The 20581-nt window shown below is 38.6% G+C and overlaps 1 protein-coding gene across 1 annotated transcript in view; it reads right to left on the reverse strand.

Annotated features, from left to right (window-relative positions):
* The window catches only part of Dock4 (dedicator of cytokinesis 4), a 433388-nt gene that overhangs the window by 205259 nt on the left and 207548 nt on the right, over nt 1-20581 (reverse strand). Inside the window, exons 6-9 of the mRNA XM_033755915.1 lie at nt 19381-19477; nt 13181-13329; nt 7914-7998; nt 700-851 (exon numbers count right to left, since the gene is read on the reverse strand). Coding sequence (XP_033611806.1) covers nt 700-851; nt 7914-7998; nt 13181-13329; nt 19381-19477 — 483 coding nt within the window. The remainder of the gene's footprint in view (nt 1-699; nt 852-7913; nt 7999-13180; nt 13330-19380; nt 19478-20581) is intronic.

The following is a 20581-nucleotide window of genomic DNA, read 5'->3' on the forward strand; positions in this document are numbered from 1 at the left end:
AAAAAAAAAAAAAAAAAAAAAAAAAAAAAAAAAAAAAAAAAAAAAAAAAAAGAAAGAAAGAAAGCTGGGGCTGCGGATGTAACTCAATGGTAAAGCACTTTCCTAGCATGTGGGAGGCCCTGGGTTCAATCCCTAGCATAGAAAAAAACAGATTAAAATTAAAAGCTTGCCAAGAGAATACTGTAACAGTTACAGCTCACAGAATTGAAAAAAAAAAAAAAAAGAATATGTGAACACTCATCATTTCACTCCTCTGAAACTTTGGAAAGGTTTTCAAGTATTTAGCCATTCCTTGCTAACAGCTGATTCTGGCTGGTTACAAATAATGTAATTACTTACTGAAAAACTAAAAGATACAATGTGCTGATGGAAAAGGACACACTCCAGAGTACAGAGAATGTCTTCTTTGCATTATTGATACAAATAACACGACCAACAGACTTACTACTGAGGCCATAGTTTCTTTTAAAGATTCTGTAGCCCTTTTCAAAGAATGCTGCATGCATTAGTCTGTCTAACCTTCATGGAAACATCAGAGGATAGGCACCTCAGAAACTCTTCAGGACGGGACAAATGAGGAGACTGAGGCTAATGGAGTAAACGTGCACAAGATCACACATCTTAAAGTGAACCAATCACAAATATCTACCTTTCTAACATTAAGAACTGCAATTCCTTTCTCTAGGCGCAGCTGCTTACCTGATTGGCCGATTCTCTTTACTGTCAAAGAGTGAGAAGATGACCTCTAGCTCCTCTCCCAGATTGGAACACATGAGACTCTTCATCTGGACGAACAGGTGGTGACTGCTGGCCTGCACCGGGGTGTCTTTCTTCCGATGTCGATGCTCCATCTGCATGATAACCCACCCCAAGCAAAGACACAATCAGTATGGACTGAAGAAAACAAAGGTGTCCAACAAAACCAGGTAGCTATGGGTGTGATGATGATGTTCTTGACTGAAACTTTTTCATGTAGAATCGCTATCCATATTTCAATGTTTCTTCTACCTTCTAAAATTAGAAACAATGAAATCTGTAGATCATCAAGAAGCACTGCTTTGAGAACTTTTAAATCATTAATGCTAAAATGCTACCAAATCATGGAGTAGATTTAGGAATTAGAAAGTTCAAATGATTCTGTTCTTTCCTATCAACTCCCAGAGTGAGAATAAATTAGTCATCTTTTTAAAAAAAACTGCATTTTAGTGATTGTTCCACTGATGGTAACTGAATAATGTGGCTACAACTTCTCATTTCTCATAATTAAAAGTTCTTTTGAAAATTACACTAAATTGCAAAATTGTCATAGTTTTCTGAGACAGGCTGTAACAAATGATATTCTGTCTCTATAGCAAGAAAATGTATGTAATTTGCTGTGAAGGTATAGACAGGCAGCCCCAGGAAAGTCAGGAAGGCATCTAAAGGTAGAAATACGCACATCTGTGTCCACCTCGCTCATCATGTGAGATGTGTCCATCTCAGCTAGCTGAGGCTAAACTTGGTAGGGAAAGCAGGCATGAGAACTCCCTCAGGCTGAAGGAGGAGAGGAATCACCTATGGACCCAAGGATTAGGACAACAGAGAAAGTTGTTCATTCAACATCTGTTAAGCATCTACTGCGTGTCAAGCAATGGGAATGCACTGGTGAGAAAATATGGAGACAGCCCAAGGAATCTACCGGGGAAGCAGACATCAGCAAAGCTCTCATTCTCCCTCTCCCTCTCCCTCTCTCTCTCTCACTCACTCACACACACACTCTCACACACACACACACACACACACACACACACACACACACCATGTAGGGCAGACCTATACTATCTGGAGAAGTCTGGAAAGAGGGATTGACTTCAGTCTGGGGTCAGAGAAGGCTTCCTGAAAAAGTGTCACTAAGCCTAGAAGGAGAAGGGGCAGAAATTATGACTTCCCTAAACTGCTGGCAGTGACCAGGCTGTTTCTCCCTTGATCCTTCAGAGACTGATACTCTGATAGTTTCATAAAATGAAGTAAAAACAACATGGCAATGTCAAAATATTAGAAAGGTTTCTCATCTTTTACTTGTCATTCTTAGCCTTAGCCCAGTTACCAAGAGTTCGTAGTCCAGCCAGCTGAGACCACACTTTGAGTGGCAAAGATTCAGAATAAGAAGACAGGAAAAATAATGGAAGGGCCTGTGTGTTAACAGAGTGGGTGATGGGGAAGCCTAGGATTACCACTTTCATAAGACACACTGCTAATGAATGAAGTCATCTGTTTTGAATCACTTGACAATTAAAATAATTCAGGGATTTCAACTTCTTGGTAATAAAGTCATAGCCTTTGCTGAGGGTTAACATACATAAACCTGGTCATTAGCCATCTTTTAAAGCTTCTAAGTAGAGCTTAACAATTACCAAATGACCAATGTTTTATGGCAAAATATCATCATTACAATTTACAGTTGTAAGTGCAACAGCATAAAATCACCAGAATCTTTTCACGCTTTCAGTTTTTATTTTGAACTACTTGAAAAGCAAAAGTTTAGCAAAATGTAATCCACTAAATGCCTCTGTGATCACTGTGTATCTAACAGGTACACTGGACATCTCTGTAAATCTGAAGAGTAAGCGCTGGGTGTGGTGGCGCACGCTTGTAATCCCAGCACTTTGGAGGCTGAGGCAGGAGGATCACTGTGAGTTGAGACCAGCCTGAGCTACACAGTGAGTTCCAGGTCAGTCTCAACTACATAGTGAGACCCTGTCTCAAAAAAACAAAACAAAACAAAAAAATCTGAAGAGTAAGTATACTTTTTAAAAAGGAGAACTTGGCATTGTGATATGTTTTGGCCACATTACCAGAGAAAGTTTTCTGAAAAAAAATTCTAACGGAAAAAACATCATAATTCTGCCTTGTTTTCTATGAAGGTTGATCTACTTTGTGTTTTAAAAATTCTTTTTACTATGGTAAAGAAAAGAATCACATATTCATAAAATTACAATTGTTTTTTTCTTTTCTTTTTGGGGGGAGGCATAATAGGAATTGAACTCAGGGACGCTTGCTTGCCTGGCAGATGCTGCACCGATGAGCTACATTCCTAGCCCAGAAAACTACACTTCTTTACTTCACAAAGAAGACTTTATTCCCCCTGGAGTTGCTACCTTACTTTCGGAGTTCCTTAAGATGCTCAACATGTGTATATGAAAAGGATAACATAGCACAAGATACTGAAGTAATAAATGCCTACTGAAGGCCAGGGCTGGAGAAACAGATGTAAAAACCTCCTAAGAATGGACCTCAAGGAGCTTGTCTGCTCTTACTTCAAAGAGTACAAGGTTTCCATCATCAATCATGACATTCACTTAAGAACCGACGGAAAAATTAGCTCCCTTACTCATGCAAAGAATCCAATATATCGAAATCAGTGACTCCCAACCTTGGTTGCACTTTACAGTCACCAAGAGAGCTATTAAAAAATACTTATGCTCAGGTCCTATCCCAGAACAATTACATGATAATTTCCAGGGGATGGGGGTGCAGAGAGGTAATAGTTTAAAAGCTCTCTAGGTGACTCTAACGGGCAATGAGGGTTGAGAATCCCTAATCAAGACCATATGAAGAGAGCTGCAAAATCACGCAGACTAAAAAATGTATTGTTGCATCTTTTGAATGATTGCCTTGGAATTGATGGTCTTCTCGTGGATGGTAGTAATTAGCCTGTCTGATTCTATCCTTAGCGCCTGTAACCCGGGTCCTGGTGCCTGGCGTGCTTTGGTATTGAAATCTCCCCTCTCCCTCCACACACTCACCATTCTTCCAGGTCTGGGATGGATTTGAGTTGTGTAAGTTATGATTATTTGCTTATCTCTTGGTGATTCATTACTTTGGGGAACTGATAAAAATATCTCTGTGAAAATATTATTGCAATAACAATTAAAAAGGCATGTTCGCACTTCAACAGCTATAATTTGGTAGTGTTTTTTGTCTGTTTGTTTTTGGTACCAGGGATTGAACTCAGGACCTAGCACCTGCAAGACAAGTGGAGGCACCACTGAGCTAAATCCCCGGCCTAATATAATTTGGTAGTTCTACACAGAGGTAAAAATCCATTTGGGAATAATTTATGGTCACAAAGTACCTTCTAGTTACTCCGTATGTGTTTACAGTTTGACTAGACCTTTCGTCAGGAAATACATGCATCCCAAAGATTTATTTCACCGGCTTAAATTTTCAATCCTCAAAAAATGCATTCATTAGTAGATGATAACAGGGTTCCTCAACCTCAGCACTACTAAAAATTTGGGGTGAATATATCTTTCTTATGGGGCTGTCTTAGGCTTTGTAGGATGTCTAACAGCTTCCTCTGGTCTCTCACCAGTCCCTGTTGTGAAAAACCAAAAATGTTTTCAGATGTGAAACGCACCCTGGGAGGAGGGTAATGTGCCTTCCTAGAACTACTATTTTCCATTAGAGAATCACTAGTCTAACCTACTAAGGACTACAAAGCAAGGAGATAAAATGATATTATGAAACCATAAAAGGTTCCTGAAAAGATATTCTGTAGGTCCAAATCCAGATAATTAGCATCCTTTTTTTATTATTTATTATTTATCTCAGTTTGGCCTTCAGTACTGCACCAGACTCTCTAGGTGGACACATGTTAACACTATAGGGCTTAGCACTTTTACTGCTTAGCTGAGCATTAATTAGGTGAGAAAGATCTGATAACAAGGCTAGCAAATATCTAAACAAAGACATTTTTCCTCTTTATGAAATAAGAATCTAATAAGATGCAAATGCTTCTGTCTCCAGTATGACTCTGATAAGGAAGAAGTAAAGCATCCTCTGTTGTTGTAGTCCCTGATCCAACAGTGACAATAAACTGCCAAGCAACAAGGGATTGGTGATGACCCCACCTCCAGCTGGTAAAATCAATAGTCATCACTTTCTTGTTACACAGAAGAAAGACCAGGAGACCAAGACTACTGAGAATCTCACTATTGTGAAGCCAGGATTCAAATACGAACTTCAAAAAAGAAGCTGCTTTAAAAGAGAAAACATGTCCTTTTGAAGTTTATAAGCCCTAAGTTTTCCTTGGGTCTTTGCTTTACAAATAGTAAAATGTAATTGCCAATGAGGAGAAATTAAATTTTCATGTAAAATAATGTTTTATTTTCCTCATCTGAAAAATGACTTTGGACTAGAATCTGAGCAACGAAACACCAAAATACCCACTCTTCTTTTTCCCACCAATGGCAGACATGGCAAGTCAGAGTCTAGATGAGATCCTAGGATCTTACTGTCTTTTGCACTCTGGGCAGCCACCACCAATAAACTACAGTGTTGTAAGAGGTAAAATCAATTTGCCACCCCATATGTAATGTCAACTGTAAAGAACAGAGACAAAATTACAAACACAGAAAATCGACCTGGAGAAAATAAAATGTATTTGTGTCAGAAATTATTAGTTGCTTATCAAATGTCTGACATCCTTAGCTGAACCTGGGAGTGTGGCCTATGTTCTGCCAGTGAGATGTACAGTGGACCCTCAAGTCACAACTGGACTGAAATAACCCAATGACTTAGGTTAATTAGGTTAGTGGAAGATTCATCTGCCTCTTGTTATCTATAGCATATAGCCAGGTAAATGTCCAAATCTCAGCTGTATTGACTTACAAGCAACTCTCCCTCAGGTCTACTGTAACTATTACTGTACAGAACTTCCAAGAAGGCTCACTGAAATAGATGAATCAACACACAGGAAACTGAAGCACAGATATAATGGCTGCCACTCTTGCAACCATATTGTACTTTGAGGTGTCCTTGATGTTGGACGAAGGACCACAGAACAGACAGGTAAGAGCCTTTATCCCTGTTCAGACCATGAAACCACAAATCAACTCCCAACTTCCTGCTTCTAGCTAGACTTTTATATTTTAAGAATTAAGTTTCTCTCATATCTAAGTTTTTATCATGTACTTCACTAAAAACACCCAAATCTAAATCTAAGACAATATATATAACAATTATTCTTGTCATATTGCCTCTCTCATACAGATGAAATAAAGATGAGAAAGGATGAAAACAGATGGAATTCTGCAGATATCTGTCAACAAAAAGGCATTTCACGTGTTTTTATTTAATGATAACAAATGGAAAAGGATCATTTCCCCATTTCATGAATGAAGAAACTGAGGCTCAGAGAAATTAAGTAAGTCCAAGATCACAGAGCTGGTAATGCCTGCTCTTTAGTTGTTTGGAGCCAATTCATGGTCTATTTCTAATATCAACAAACTCAGAAACACTATTTATCAAGTTCAAATCACTGGACAAGATCTTCATGCATGTATAGAGCAGAAGATGGAATGTTCAAACTGAAGAAGCTTAACAAAGGGAGGGATCTGGAAATAAAAGAAAACAAACAAAAAAACTGAAGAAGCTTAAATTGTTAAATCTTTTTTAAAGTCAGAAAATACAATGTTCAATGGGTTAAATACGCTATGGAGATGCCAAATTAGAAAATGGCACTGAGGGCTGGGGATTTAGCTCAGTGGTTCTGCCGCCTGTCTCTCAAGCACAAGGACCCGAGTTTGATTCCCGGTACCAAAAAAAAAAAAAGAAGAAGAAGATGGGACTGACAAAGGAGTTATACAAACTGTATTTGTTATAAAACCTAAGAAGTAGTGATGACTTTAACTTAGAACACTTGTTTTGTTCCTTCCCGCCTGCCATTCACTTTTAACTGTCTTCTTGCTATGTGCCAGATACTCCACTTACTGCTCAGCAGGCAGCACCCTTCTCAGGAAGTTCAATGCGCAGTAAAGAGATCCTTTACAAACACAGAATGTACTCCACTAACAGCATAAAGTATGTAGAGACAATCTGGGTTAATTTAAAAAACCTGAAAAATATTAACTGTTTCTGGCTTCTCAGAATCCAACATAGCCCTACTAGACTTACTGATGATTTTTACCCACATTCTTCAGGTATGGGTAATATTTTGGCTAGAAATGTTCCACTATCCTCAGTATACTGGAAGCTTGGTATGCTACCCTGAAAGAGGCAGGATCCTCTAAACAGCAGCCTGTATTTCCAATAGGCATTCTTCCTGGGAACATTAGAGTAAGATGCAGCCGTGAGGAGATCACAATAAAGTTATGTTTAGGGAGGCATACTTCCAAATCAACTTGTTCTCTGATTTAGGGTAAAGAGAACTTAGTTAATGCTAAGAAGTTACATAAACTGTACACAAGTATCTAAGAATACAAGGGTGGATTCAAGGGAAACTAGACCAGATCCAGAATCTATATGCCACATTCAAAATACTGGACTTTAACCCAGCAGATAACTAAGAAACAAACAAAACAAAACATCTCAGGTCATGGGTAATATGATCAAATATCTTTATGGAATTCAGCACTTAGGAAGAGACTGGGGCCCAGGGATGAGTGTAAGAGCAGGATTTGAAGAATGAGAAGACACTTTCAGCAGCTGGAATTTCTACAACAATGGAGCAGCAAGAAGGGCTAACATGTCGATGAACAATAGCTAGAGACCATTAATTAGAAAATTATCCTGAGCCAGTGGTTCTGCCACCTGCCTCACAAGTACAAGGCCCCAAATTCAATCCTGATACAAAAAAAAAAAAAAATCCTGAAACACAATAGGTACTGTAACTTGTAGGTATTTCACTAGATTAGGATAAAAGTAAGATTTACAAAGTCCTAGTGCCCAGGACTTGACAGCCCAGTGGAGAACATCATGTCACTCAGAAACAGTGAAAGTGTCTTGGTGTATATTTGGGGCATGGTAACCTCAGCTCCCAATTCTCTTTACTCTTTTCAAATTTAACCTTACAAAGCCAAGCAGGTATGAAGAGTGCCATGGAAACTAGAAAATTAGCAATGAGGCTGTGAAGCAATGTTTCTTTTACCTACCAATCGGTAAAGCTCAGTAATGCTGATGTCCTCTGGATCCACCATTGAATACTCTTTCCTGGGCACCAGGTCCAGTCCCAATTGTCTAGAAAACAAATTGCAAAAGTTTGGAAGAAAAGTCATCTCTGTGAAATATACTGTAAAGAATTGCTTTTAAAACATCACCTTAATAGTAGATATATCACTTGCCATACTTCTCTCACCCACAGTTCTACATGGAATAAACTGTTACTACAGTTAGGGAGAAAACAGTGGAGTAGGGTAGGAACTAGATGTAGAAATAATTTAGTTCTGTAAACTGGAGCTGAGAGAGGGGATGCTGGACTTTGGGATCTGACCTGGCACTAAGACAGCCTATCCAATGTGAGTCTCAAGCAACTTCGGCTAGAGGTCTTCATTTATGGGCAGTTCAAGGGTCACACATTAAGAGAAACCCAGTAAAAGCAGAAAACAGAAATTTGAACAGGACAGCTCTAGCCTGGGGTGAAAAAGTGGCTTAATCTCTTGCATGAAGTATTGTTGGCTGACATGTAGCTTACTGTGACAGGAAGTATCCCAAGGTTATATCCAACCTCATAGGGACCAAGCACAGTAATTAATTTTAGGATGCCTTACCGAGGACAGAGGACTATCACTGTAATCCTGTTCTGGGTGGTTTCCCTCTGGTGACCTTAGTAGTGCTCTTCTTCTTCTTCTTCTTTTTTTTTCTTTTCATTAAGTTTATTGGTGCTTTTTATGTATACAGTACAGTTACATTCATCATTGGGATCTTGTACTCACAGGTTCTTCCTTTGGCATTTAAAAAAAATCCTGAAATTCTACGCCCTTCTCAAAATCTCATTTAAATTTCATAACTAAAATGTATTAATTTAGCATCACTTTCAAGCCAAGCCACCCTGAGAGATATTTATTTTTAAAATTAGAAGACTGTGAGAAACAAAGTCTTTGTAAATAGGGAAGGTGGAAGGAGTGAAGAGAGGGCAGGGGAATGGGGAAAAAATAAGAACCAAGACACATCATCTAAAGGTACAAGATTCCAATGATGAATGTAACTGTACTGTATACCTAAAAAACACCAATAAACTTAATGAAAAAGATGTATAAAAATGCACTAACAAAGGTGAAAATATTCTAGGAAATGAAAACACATTAGCTGTCATTACTGGTAAAAAGAAGAAGAATGGGAAAAAAAATAAATAAAATTAGAAGACTGTTATTTCCTAGAGAGTAGGAGCTAACTTTCAGGTAGCAAAACACTTTCTTCATTTTCCTAAATTATGTTACTATTTGAGAAATTCAAAGAAGTCACACATCCATTCCTCTACTTCAACTCTTAATGACAACAAACACAGTCATTTGTCTGCAAAATACCCACGCCCTCCCCTGCTCGGCTTCCCAGGGATGCTGGTAGGATCTTTTCTCATTCTCATCCCCTCCCAAGAGAGAACCACTGCACTGAAGGATAAGACACCATTTGATGGCAGGTCTACCTTGCTGATGAAAAATTATCTAGCAAAGGAAAGAAAACAGATAACCACAAAGGAATCAAGGAGTTTTTCTTCCCAAAGCTCCTTCTTTTCAAATCTTCCCTACCCACACATTCTATTCCAGAAAGACAGGGCAGAGGGCACGAATCATCTGATCATCTTCCCTTACTTTTTAAAAAAGATTGAGTTTATTGGTGCATTTTAGGTATACATAATACATTCATCATACAGAATTTGTACCTGGTATAGGATATATCCTGACTGTTATTTTTTCCCATTCCCCTACCCTCCCTTCAAGCCCTCTTTTCCTCATTTCCAAAAGCTTTGTTTCAAATTTTTCCTTCTTTTCTCCTAATGCTCATCTGACTTGCCTGAAGGTAGGCACGAAACCTCAGTACAATTCATCTATGAGGGCCCTAGTTCAGTGGTTCTACCACCTACCTTGCAAGTGCAAGGTCATGAGTTCAATCCCTGGTACCAAAAAAAGAGAAACAAAACAAAACAGAAAACAAAAACAATTTATCAAAAACAAACAAACAAAACATTTTATCTATGGGCTGGCCAGCAATATATGAGAAGCTGGCATAAAATGTGCTTTCCAAACAGGAGGAATAGCTATTGCTGCCAATGAGATTCCTCCTTTTGTGAATTTGATCTTGAAGATTCCAATAGCACTGGTTGTGTGACAAAGAATAAGCTACATGAGGAGCAGCTGATGGATATCACTGCACAATGAGTAAGGATAAACTCTAGCACTGAGGTTCTGGGACAAGCATGGGCTCAAGGACTTTCCTGGACTTTCAGGCCTGGGAACAGGTATTATGCAAGTTCCTTTCTCTCCAAAGCCTGACTTACCAACTTCTACTGGCTTCCTATGGTCCCAGCTACACAGAAAGACTTTCATTTGTTTCCATTTGGCTTTGTCAATTCCTAGGTATAATCTTAGGATTAACCACACACTGTTAGCAGTTTCTTGGCTCAGAGAATATAATCAGAGTAATACTTTACAAAGAATATCAGAGAGATGAGAAAAGCCAGGAAGAGACAAGACAGAGGAAGACCCCATGGTATACAGGAAGCCAGGAGTTGGTCAAGAAGAAAGGGTCAGATTTTGTCAGCTCAGTCACTAAACTATTTTATGACATCAGGAAGAAATGATGAATGGATTCCACCTCCCCTATAATCTCAGCAGAAACTTAAAGGACATCACAGTCTCTATGGGAGACAGAAACATGTATGGTCATTTTAATTACGCCTGAGGATACCAGTGAGAATACTGTTTCTGCTGACCCCAACAGGGAACAAGACAGGTAATCCCCTCCTCCACCAAGCTTCCTCCACCCAGAGCATTTCCCTTTGCCAGTGCAACACACACCTCAAGACTGACTACATTCCTGATTTATGTTCATCCAGAGATTTATATTTAGACAAATAATTTTGCAGGACAACCTGATCTAGTTGAACAGGCAAGGGAATTATCTTGATTTGTTTTCCACTTAGCATTCTTCCATAAGAAAACATATTGAAGAACAAGGTAGATGTACAATCTTTATGGTATAAATTATTTTAAGCAATGAAATTTAAAAAAATAAGAGTTCAGAAAATTCAAATTTGAGGATGATTTAAATAAATTATCCTGTTCATTTTCATGCATCAATGTTTTACTAACTTACCATAAATTAGCCATAGAACTACCCAAAGTACTATAAGCTAGACCCCATGTAAGTCAAAAAGTGAGTCATGATTCAGCCATAGTTAATGATTTTCCTCTTTCCCTTTAGCCATCATCTTCCTTCCTTAAACTAAGGAGCTTCATTTTCTTGCCTGCTCTGCATTTCCCCATTACTTTGATAAGCTCACTTAACCAACTTCACTACTGTTTACAAACTGTTTTTTTTCTCCCCCATTAAGTTTACTGGTACATTTTAGGTATGCAATGCAGCTACATGCATCAATGGGATCTTGTACCTTTACATGACAGATCTTCGTTCTTATTTTTTCCCCATTCCTCTGTCCTCCCTCACCTGCTTCACTCTTCCCTACTTACAAACACTTTGTTTCCATGTTTTTCCTTTTCTCATATTTTTTTTCCCTTCTTACCTTTCCCTTATGCCTCCCACTTCCCCTACTCCTTTAGAGCTTTTCTTCCTATTGTACAACACAATATCAATTATACATTTTGATTCTTACCTACACTTTTAGTTTTTCATATGAGAGGAACTATTTGGTATCTACACACATGTGTCCTATTAATTTCACTTACGAGTATGGCCTCAGTGTGCATCTACTTAGCTATACACGTCTCCAGTTTCTCATTCTTTATAAACGGTGTTTTGTTTTGTTTTTTATGGGGACCATAATAATTACCAAGAGCCAATTATACTTCAGTAAAAACTCAGAAATTTTGCAAAATAATACAGAGTACATGAAATTCGAGCAGTGCAGGCCCAACTCCAATAGCCTTTAGAACCTCCCTTTCCCAGAAGCATTCCGATGCCACAGTAAGAGCAAGCTCAGCCCCAGTTCTGGCAAATCTAGTTCTCCAGCTTCTTCCTGGAGCTGAAGTCACTCTGGGACCCTCCAGTACAGCTCACACCTCTGCCAGGTGACATATTAAGGCAAGAACATTTCAGGAATGTGTTTCCGGTCTTTAAAGTAGAGCTCCTAGTCCAGTGCTCCTGCGCCAATGTCCACTTCACTTGCAGTATTTCTCACAGGGGTGAATTTTCCAGAGATGAGTAAATACAACTATGTTATGTGTGCTTGCTAAAGCACGAAGAACACACCATATTCAACATGATACCAGAAGTACTGCAGGTGAGATGGACGTTTAAAATATCTGTAGCATTTAGGATCCTCGCAGGAATGAAACTGGCTTCTGTGGTGAGGGGAAGGAACATTCTACTTTCAAAGGGATTTTTCCAGATTCAGTAAGAAGCAGATTTATTCATGGTTCCCTTCCTGCTATTTTCTCCTTTTCTGTTGCCCTAATATCCCATGGAGGTCCAAATAGCAAATGATGGCTTGGAAAGATGAAAGACAGGAGGATATTGCCTCGTAAGTCGTTAATCAATTATTTCAGTGTCTTAAATTTTTACTTTATGCAACTGGTTCGATGATCACAGGCAAAGGTGGCAAATTCTTACTTTTTTACTCTTTAATAATATTTATGCTTAATATCAGTTTTGGATAGTTTTCAGTAGTTAAAGATTTACCACTTAATTGCTTGGTTGTTATATTAAATAATTCCCCACACTTTTATTTAAAAGTAAATCTTGAGGGCTGGGGATTTAGCTCAGTGGTGCTGCCGCCTGCCTTGCAAGCACAAGGACCCGAGTCCAATCCCCGGTACCAAAAAAAAAAGTAAATCTTGGTCCAGAACAGCACTTCTCCCAAGCAGCTTCGCAAGGTGGCTCATGGTCTCTCTCTCTCTCTCTCTCTGGATGACACTAGTGATCTATACATTAAAAGTAAATAAATATGCCAAACCTGGACTACTGGAAAGCAAGACCCATTTTGGCCGGGGGCTATAGCTAACAAGTCCCTATAAACACTTCCCTTTCTGTGAGCACACCAGAACGCACACAGAATCTCAGGGCTGCACCAGACCTACACGAAGTAGCTCTTGGCTACATCAGTGACAGTCCACACAAACCTCTGCCGGGGAAACACGGGGCAACCTTGTGTGCTGCTTCTGTGGACATTACTGTGTCCCGGCTCACACCGATATCCTTCTGTTGTGTTTGCCCCCAGAGAGCACCAGTCATTGTCAGTACTCACTCATTGCCCCAGTCCAGGCGAGCAGTAATGTGGCGCTTGACGTCCTTCATTCGGTCGTGGGTGAGATGGCCAACCAGCACCTGCCGCCGCAGATCTAAGATTTCATTCATGATGTGCCACAGCCGATGGAAGAGATCACCTTCGTTTCTCTGAGAAACATACAAATGTGGAGATTTGGCATCAGTCGCCATGCCGGACTTAGGGTAACCGGAGACAAAGGAGAAGGCAGCAAGTCCAGGGTACCTCTACCTGCCTGTGGTGCTGTGAACAGATTATCAGGAAACTAAGTCTTCCCTCACTGTCCTCAAGTGCACTTGCTGCTCTACCTGCTTTCATCCAAGTTTCACAATGCTCCTCTCCTTCCAAGAAGCCAACATCACTTCTCAGACTCCCCAACACAGACCATGTATTGTTTCTCACTACGCCTCCATGCTCAGGCTTGGGCTGGTTTCTGCACTTCGTGAATGCCGCCTCCTTTCCCACCTCATTAGCTTAATCCACATTCGACTCTTTTCAGGGCTCAGCCCGGTTTCCTTTTCCATCAGTCTTTCCCTGAGAAATCTTCCCCTCATCCTTTCCTCACTTCACTGAGCCATGGCTGCATGGAACTGGAGCCAATGAAACGGAAAACCATGTTGTACAATTATTTTTTGCATTCTGGTCTTCGTTCTTTCCCAGCTAAGGCTGGTCACACAGAGATGCAGACGGATTTTCACTGCCACTGTGTGCTCAGTTTAGATCTTTTAAAAAATGGTGCTTTCCTTTTTGCACAATTGTATAGATTCACAACACTGTCCCATGAAATGCATTAAGCTCCATGGCCTAGGAAAGAAGAACTCCTGGCTTTAAATTCTAGTCTTGCTACTTCCACCATAGTTTCATAGACTTGGGTATGAATTTTGGCATTTGTGCAACAGGGCAGTAGGATCCTCCTGCTGATGGTTAAGATTAACTGCCCACTTGACTGGCTTGGGAGCTGCCTAGGAGATCAGTGAAGCCCACTCCTGGGTGTGTCCAAGTAGACCTGGGTACTACAAGAGGTCCCTTGCCCCTTCTTCTCTGGCACTGCTCCCCTGGTCTGCTTTCTAGCTGCCATGGACTAATGAGCATTGTTTTATCACGCTTTTCTGCCGTGGTATTTCTGCCTTGCAGTCCACCAGTAAAAGACTGAAATCTCTAAAACCCTGAGCTGAATTAAACCACTCTTCCTTCAAGATGGGGGAGTCAGACACTGTATCTCAGTAAGAGGAAAGCTGACCCACAGTGTTTTCATAGATTGGTGATAACATATGAGAAGGGACCACCATAGCACAGTGGTAAAGAGCACATCTTAGAGCCAAATGACTCTGACCTGAATTCCAGTTTTGCCATGTACTGGCCATAAACCTTTAACAATATGTTTAACTTCTCTGGGCTTGTTTCCTTGTCTATAAAACAGATATCACAGTATCTAATTCTTGTGTTCTGAGGATTAATGAATTAGTATATGAAAACCAGTAACAATTAAATATGTGAGTATTAGCTGTCACTAGTATTACCACTGGTGCTGGGGATTTAGCTCAGTGATTCCACTGCCTGCCTCGCAAGCACAAGGTCCCAAGTTTGATTCCTGGTACCCCTTCAAAAAAAGCTAGTACTATCACTGTTTGAGCTTATAGTAAGACCTCCATGAAGAATTTTTTTCACGCAAACAAAAACACACATCTCTTACCCTGAAGACATTAAGGTGAACCTTATATAATTATTTACCTCCCACCTTTTTTAACCAGAAGCTATGCTTTTACTTTTTACAAAAACTATTACACTTACAGGCACAGTGATACGAAAATATTGAGGCTATGATCCATCTAAAGTCCTCAATTGCTATAAGCTACAAGAAAAATCAGGTTCTTTGTGATGGGTAAATGAAATTTAGTTGTAACATACTTTATTTTATAAAGCAGTGACTTGATTTCTGCTTTATCAATACTGAGTGTCTTGAGGAGTTTTCATATGTTGTCTAGGTCAGACAAATTTGCCAGAGGAACAAGAAGCATTCTCCAGAATGCCACCCTTGATCTTCTGAGATATAAGTACTCTTGCTTGCTTCTCAACACCTAAAGTACTTTATGGAGCCTATCACTTCCTGCTCTTTCTTTGTGTTGTACACTCCATTACAAGCCATTACAAGTGCACTGCAACATGACACTCTTGTATTAACCACTTGGTGTCCATGTCTTCCATGTGACTCCAACCTCCCAACCACAGTGACTGCGCCTACCTTTTGTGGCCCCTTCATGTGGAGAACGAGTGAATGAAAACCTTCATTTATTTGTTACTTTTTGTAAATCTCAAGAGGCAGGCACTGCTTAGGTCATACAGAAGAATAAGAAGGGAAGATTAAGGACCATCTAAGAAAATCAGCAATAGGAAGAGAAAGTCCAGAGTCAAATTGCTAGATAAGAAAATCACAAAGAAAAGTCAAATCTCATGCAGCAAGAGGAGCCAGCACTCACTTGAATGAACTGTGACAGTGAGAAGGTCATGCACCTGTCCTACAGCAGCAGTCTACACTTGGCAAACAGGGTGGACTTGATTTTTCTGCATCACCTCTAGGATTTCAATTTAAGAGAATGCTGAGAAGGAAGCAGGATTCTTTATAAAAACAGAAGCAAGTGGGTCAGCTTCCTCTTCAGGGAAGAAAACCCAGAAGTGAAGGATCACTGCCATTTCGCAGCCCAGGCCATCAAACTTGCCCTGCTATTGTAAGAAAAAAAGTACACATCTGCCGGGACATCTCGTCATAAAACTATAGATCACAAAAGTTGGATAAGAAAAACTGATAGCTTTGAAAGCTATGAAATATTGAAAGTTTTTCAGAAATATACAAATTTTTGACAGTGTTGAATGAAAAGGTATGGTATAATTTTAGAATACTTCGAATAAGACAATATCTACAAATTCCTGTAATATATTAGGAAAGTAACAAAAAGTTAATTGTATTTTCATATTTTAGAGAATGAGTATGTTTTTATTTGCCTTAAAATGAAAACATCACTGGTTTCAGCAGCAGACCTAGACTTTGATTCAGTCTTCAACACTTAGTGTGGGCTCTGGATAAATCATTTTTTTAATAAGATTCAAGAGTGAAAACTACTTCGTAGAGCCCCAGGGAAGAGAGATGTAAAACAGCTCAGAACTTTCACCAAAGTACTTGGTAAAAGATGACTGCTATTTCTCGTAAACCTTTTGTGGTAATATTACTGATATTTTATGAAGTAATATTTTTAAAGGGCATGATTTAGGCCCTTACCAAAGATATTTAAAAGAACAACTAGCATTTCTCAAGCATTTACCATGCACTCTCATACAAAGTGCCTGACAAATATAATCTCACACCCACTGCCTTCATCAAACATCTTTTAGTGAAGAAGACAAGTGCTTTACAGCTACTGGAAGAGAATATGTCCATTACTCTAAATATACTCAAGCATGATGAACTTGAATTACACAGTTGGCACAAAACATTTACAACAAGAAAAGAGAAATCAAAAGGTCCAACATAGCCAAGTTAGTCTCATTCTCAACGTTAAAACTCTAATATCTTTGGGTTAAACTTTATATTTGCTCCTCATATAACTGCATTCCAGTAGGCAGGGAAGATTATGCTTGGTCTGTCCCATTACTCAGGTCACTGGGAGAAGAGATTACTTTTATTAGCGTTCACAGCACATAGATTTTTCAAGCCAAACAAGTCTGTTCCCAAAATAGATGCTTGCAACCTCAAAAGCAGGTAAAAATAGCTAGATAAGATAGAGTAAAAAAGGAATTCGACTTTATTCCCACTAGTCGCTCCATTAAAGGAACGTTTCAGGGCCTTTCGCTCAACTAATAGACAACACTCACATTATCATTATTTTTATAACTCTCAATATGTTGGTTATTTCGGATGCAGTGGTTCAAATATTTCACAGTTACTATGTTCATGTTAGTGTCATGCACAATGTCACTTAAAATGAAATAAATACTCACATTGTATATTCTTCACAACATAATTTTTTAAAAATTTAAAAGGGAGATATGCATTCCTTTTTTTTTGGTATGGGGATCAAACTTGGGACCTTGCGGTGGAACCACTTAGCTAAATTCCCTGCCCTTCTGCATTTCTACAGCACTGTCCCACATCATAGTTTTTGGGTAAGTCACCTTGATTTTGTGTTTACAAAGACTACATTCAGGCAATTCACTTAAAATCTACGATTGTCTTGTGGATTTGCCTCTTGAGTCCTAAAGCCATCAATTCCAGGAAGGTATGGCCAGGAAACTAAAGGCTTTCTACTGCCAACGTGTTAAGATTATCTTCTCCCAGTGAAATATTCTACTGCATGTTAGAAAAAAGAGAATATAAACCATCATTCTGTGCTAATGAGCCTCACTAATTTGGATTTTCTCTTTTATGGACTGTTTCAAATCAGTGTGTCAGGATAAATACACCTTTGTATTCTGAACTGATCCTTTCCAGTGATTAAGCTGTTCTACAAATTTCTCTGACAATAAAAGAAAAAAAATCACATTTATCTTCCTCAAATTATCACTGCCCACAGACTTCCACATACACAATGGTTCAGTGTAGAGTACCAGATTCAGCTCTGAACCCCAGCTTAGCAACTTTCTAATGACAGAGAGACCCCCTTTCTCTGAGGTTTGGCTTGCCTAGGTTTCAGTTTCCCACACTCAAATGAGGTTTGATGAAATGAAAAATGAGAAAAAAAGCAAACAACTTGTAAGTTTCAAATATTTTTCATTATGCCATGATATTATAATGAAGCTCACCTTTTTAATTAATTATTCTCTTAATGTGGCTAATTTATAAGTTAAACTTTGTCATAGGTATGTCTATTTAGGTTTCTATAATATCCACAGTTTGAGGCTGCACAGAGGTCTGAATATGTGTCCCTTACTGTAAGGTAGGACTACTGTACTTGGTCTAATTCAAGAATTTCACTTTCCCACTTTTCTTATCTGTAAAACAGAGATAACCACAGTTAGTATTATCTTGAGTGGTTGTAAGGATTAAAGGATATTCTGTACTTAGAGTAGTCCTATGGAATTTGCCTGATTATAAGGGTATGTGTCCTGTGTTAACTGGACTGGAGCCATTATATTCACTAGTGAATATATTCACTGCTCTGATGTTCACCTCTGAATGTATTGTTAAGAAGTGGGAGGACCCACTGTTAAGAAGTGTGGTCACTGGACACACGGGTGTGAGGGAATGCATCTCTTGCTGATGCTCTTGCGCTGTGCTCTGCTTCTCAGCTGCCATGAACTGAGCATCCTTGCTCCACCACACCCTTCTGCCATGATTATTTCTGTCTTAAGAGCCAGTTGACCATGACTGAAACCACGGAGATTATGAGCCAAATTAAATCACTTTAAAAGTTAAACCATCCTTTAAATTTGGGGTGTGAGGTATTCAGTCCTAGCAACAGAAAAACTGAGCAATAAAGTGCTCAATAATGTCAACAGTCTTAAGCAATTAAATATATACACCTACAAAACAGGTATTTTTCAAGAAATATTCATTTCTTCAATAAATTTAGAATATTTTCATTGATTCTCATTAAACAGTTGTCATTTACAGCATACTTGAATTATACAGTTAAAATATGATAAAATACAATTAAGTTGTATTAAATATAAGTTTATGTACTTGAAAATCAAAAATGTTTATGAAGTCCAAAACTAGGCCTATTTAAACAATCCTATTTGGATAAATGTCAGGAAAATTACCTTTACATTCATTCATGTGGTGTTGAAAAATAATGTATAAAATCCATGCTCAGTGAGCACCGAGATTAAAACAAGACAACATCTCACTAAGAGTTATATCTCTGATCCGCTGATATTAGTGAATTGCAGCAGGTGCTCAAATTCTCATCAATGCTTTTATTCATATTCAGGTATTTCTTAAGATAATTCTCTACACAGAAAAATCATACCATTAAAAAGTTACCTAAGCCGGGCGAGGTGGCGCACGCCTGTAATCCCAGCACTCAGGAGGCTGAGACAGGAGGATCGCCGTGAGTTTGAGGGCAGCCTGACCTACATAGTGAGTTCCAGGTCAGTCTCAACTATATAGTGAGACCCTATCTCAGAACACAAAAACAAAAACAAAAACAAAATAATAACGATGATGACAATAATAAAAAGTTACCTACCACATAGAGCTGCTTCCACATGGCTCCCCAGTCCCTTAATGTGGATGTCATTTCTGTGATAACAGAGTCTTCAGTAGGAATAACCATTTCAAATTGCCTGTGAAATTAAGAGAAAAAGCATACTTGAGAATACAATAGAAAACAGTCTTGTTGTTTTGTTTTTTAAACACTCTCAAAGATAAACTAGGAAAGAGAATCATTCAGCTATTTGAGGTTCCACAGATAATAATCAGGATTTAATTTGGAGCCTGCAGGAAGAATGCTATATGTATGATAGTGGTACAATATCCAAGGGATGCTTCATCCAGATCACGTCTGCATGGTACCATGGAGAAGGAACAACACAAGAGTTCCACTCTAGTGACAGTCTAACCACCAAATAGCAACTCTTTTAACCTTTCCAAGCTCAAAGGCCTTCATCTGTAAGATGAAGTCACCAGGCAACATGAACTCTGAGGTGACTTTTGCTTTCAATTCTATGACTAAAGGACTCAAAGTAAGCAAAAGAAAAACTGTTCAGCTACCAGGATGCAATGGCTTTGAACACTCAAATTAACCCAGTGTTATAAATAACTACACATTGAGATACTGAACATTCACTTGGGCTCATTAATCCTTCATTTATCTCATTTGTGAAAAAGGCCATGAAAAATGAGCATTATTAATAATTATTATTATTAGTGATATCATGCAGCATAGTATTTAAAGTCTTAAGACATCACAGATATCTGAATATTGATTCCAGAAAAATATTTCTGTAATTAGGGTAATACAGTCTGTTTCTACTCTAAAAGCAAGAAATTTTTCATAACCATGTTTAGAAGGGTATGTATGGCTATCCCAAAGTTGAGAAGAAACACAAGGAGATTTAAAAAAAAAAAAGGAAGATTTTATTTGTCCTTTATATTCTGCTTCCAACATTTACTGCTCTTTTCTTCATTTCTAGTTTTTTTAATTCTTTCTGGGTTTTGTAAAGATTAAAGTAGTTAAGCAGCTATCATCTCAAAAGAATGCTACCAACTATATTTATAGGGACTTTTTATTTCAGTAAGTTTTTCTCAAGGACACCTAATATATAAAAGGTAACAGCCTATCAGACACTGTACCAGGTTGTTTCAATGATCAAGGGAAAATTATTTCTTAACATGAGGCTAATAACTCCTTTCTAGTGGCTTTTTTTTTTTTTTTTTTTTTTTTTTTT

Source organism: Fukomys damarensis, unplaced genomic scaffold (genome assembly GCF_012274545.1).
Source record: "Fukomys damarensis isolate Sample0158 unplaced genomic scaffold, DMR_v1.0_HiC HiC_scaffold_4, whole genome shotgun sequence".
Taxonomy (NCBI): domain Eukaryota; kingdom Metazoa; phylum Chordata; class Mammalia; order Rodentia; family Bathyergidae; genus Fukomys; species Fukomys damarensis.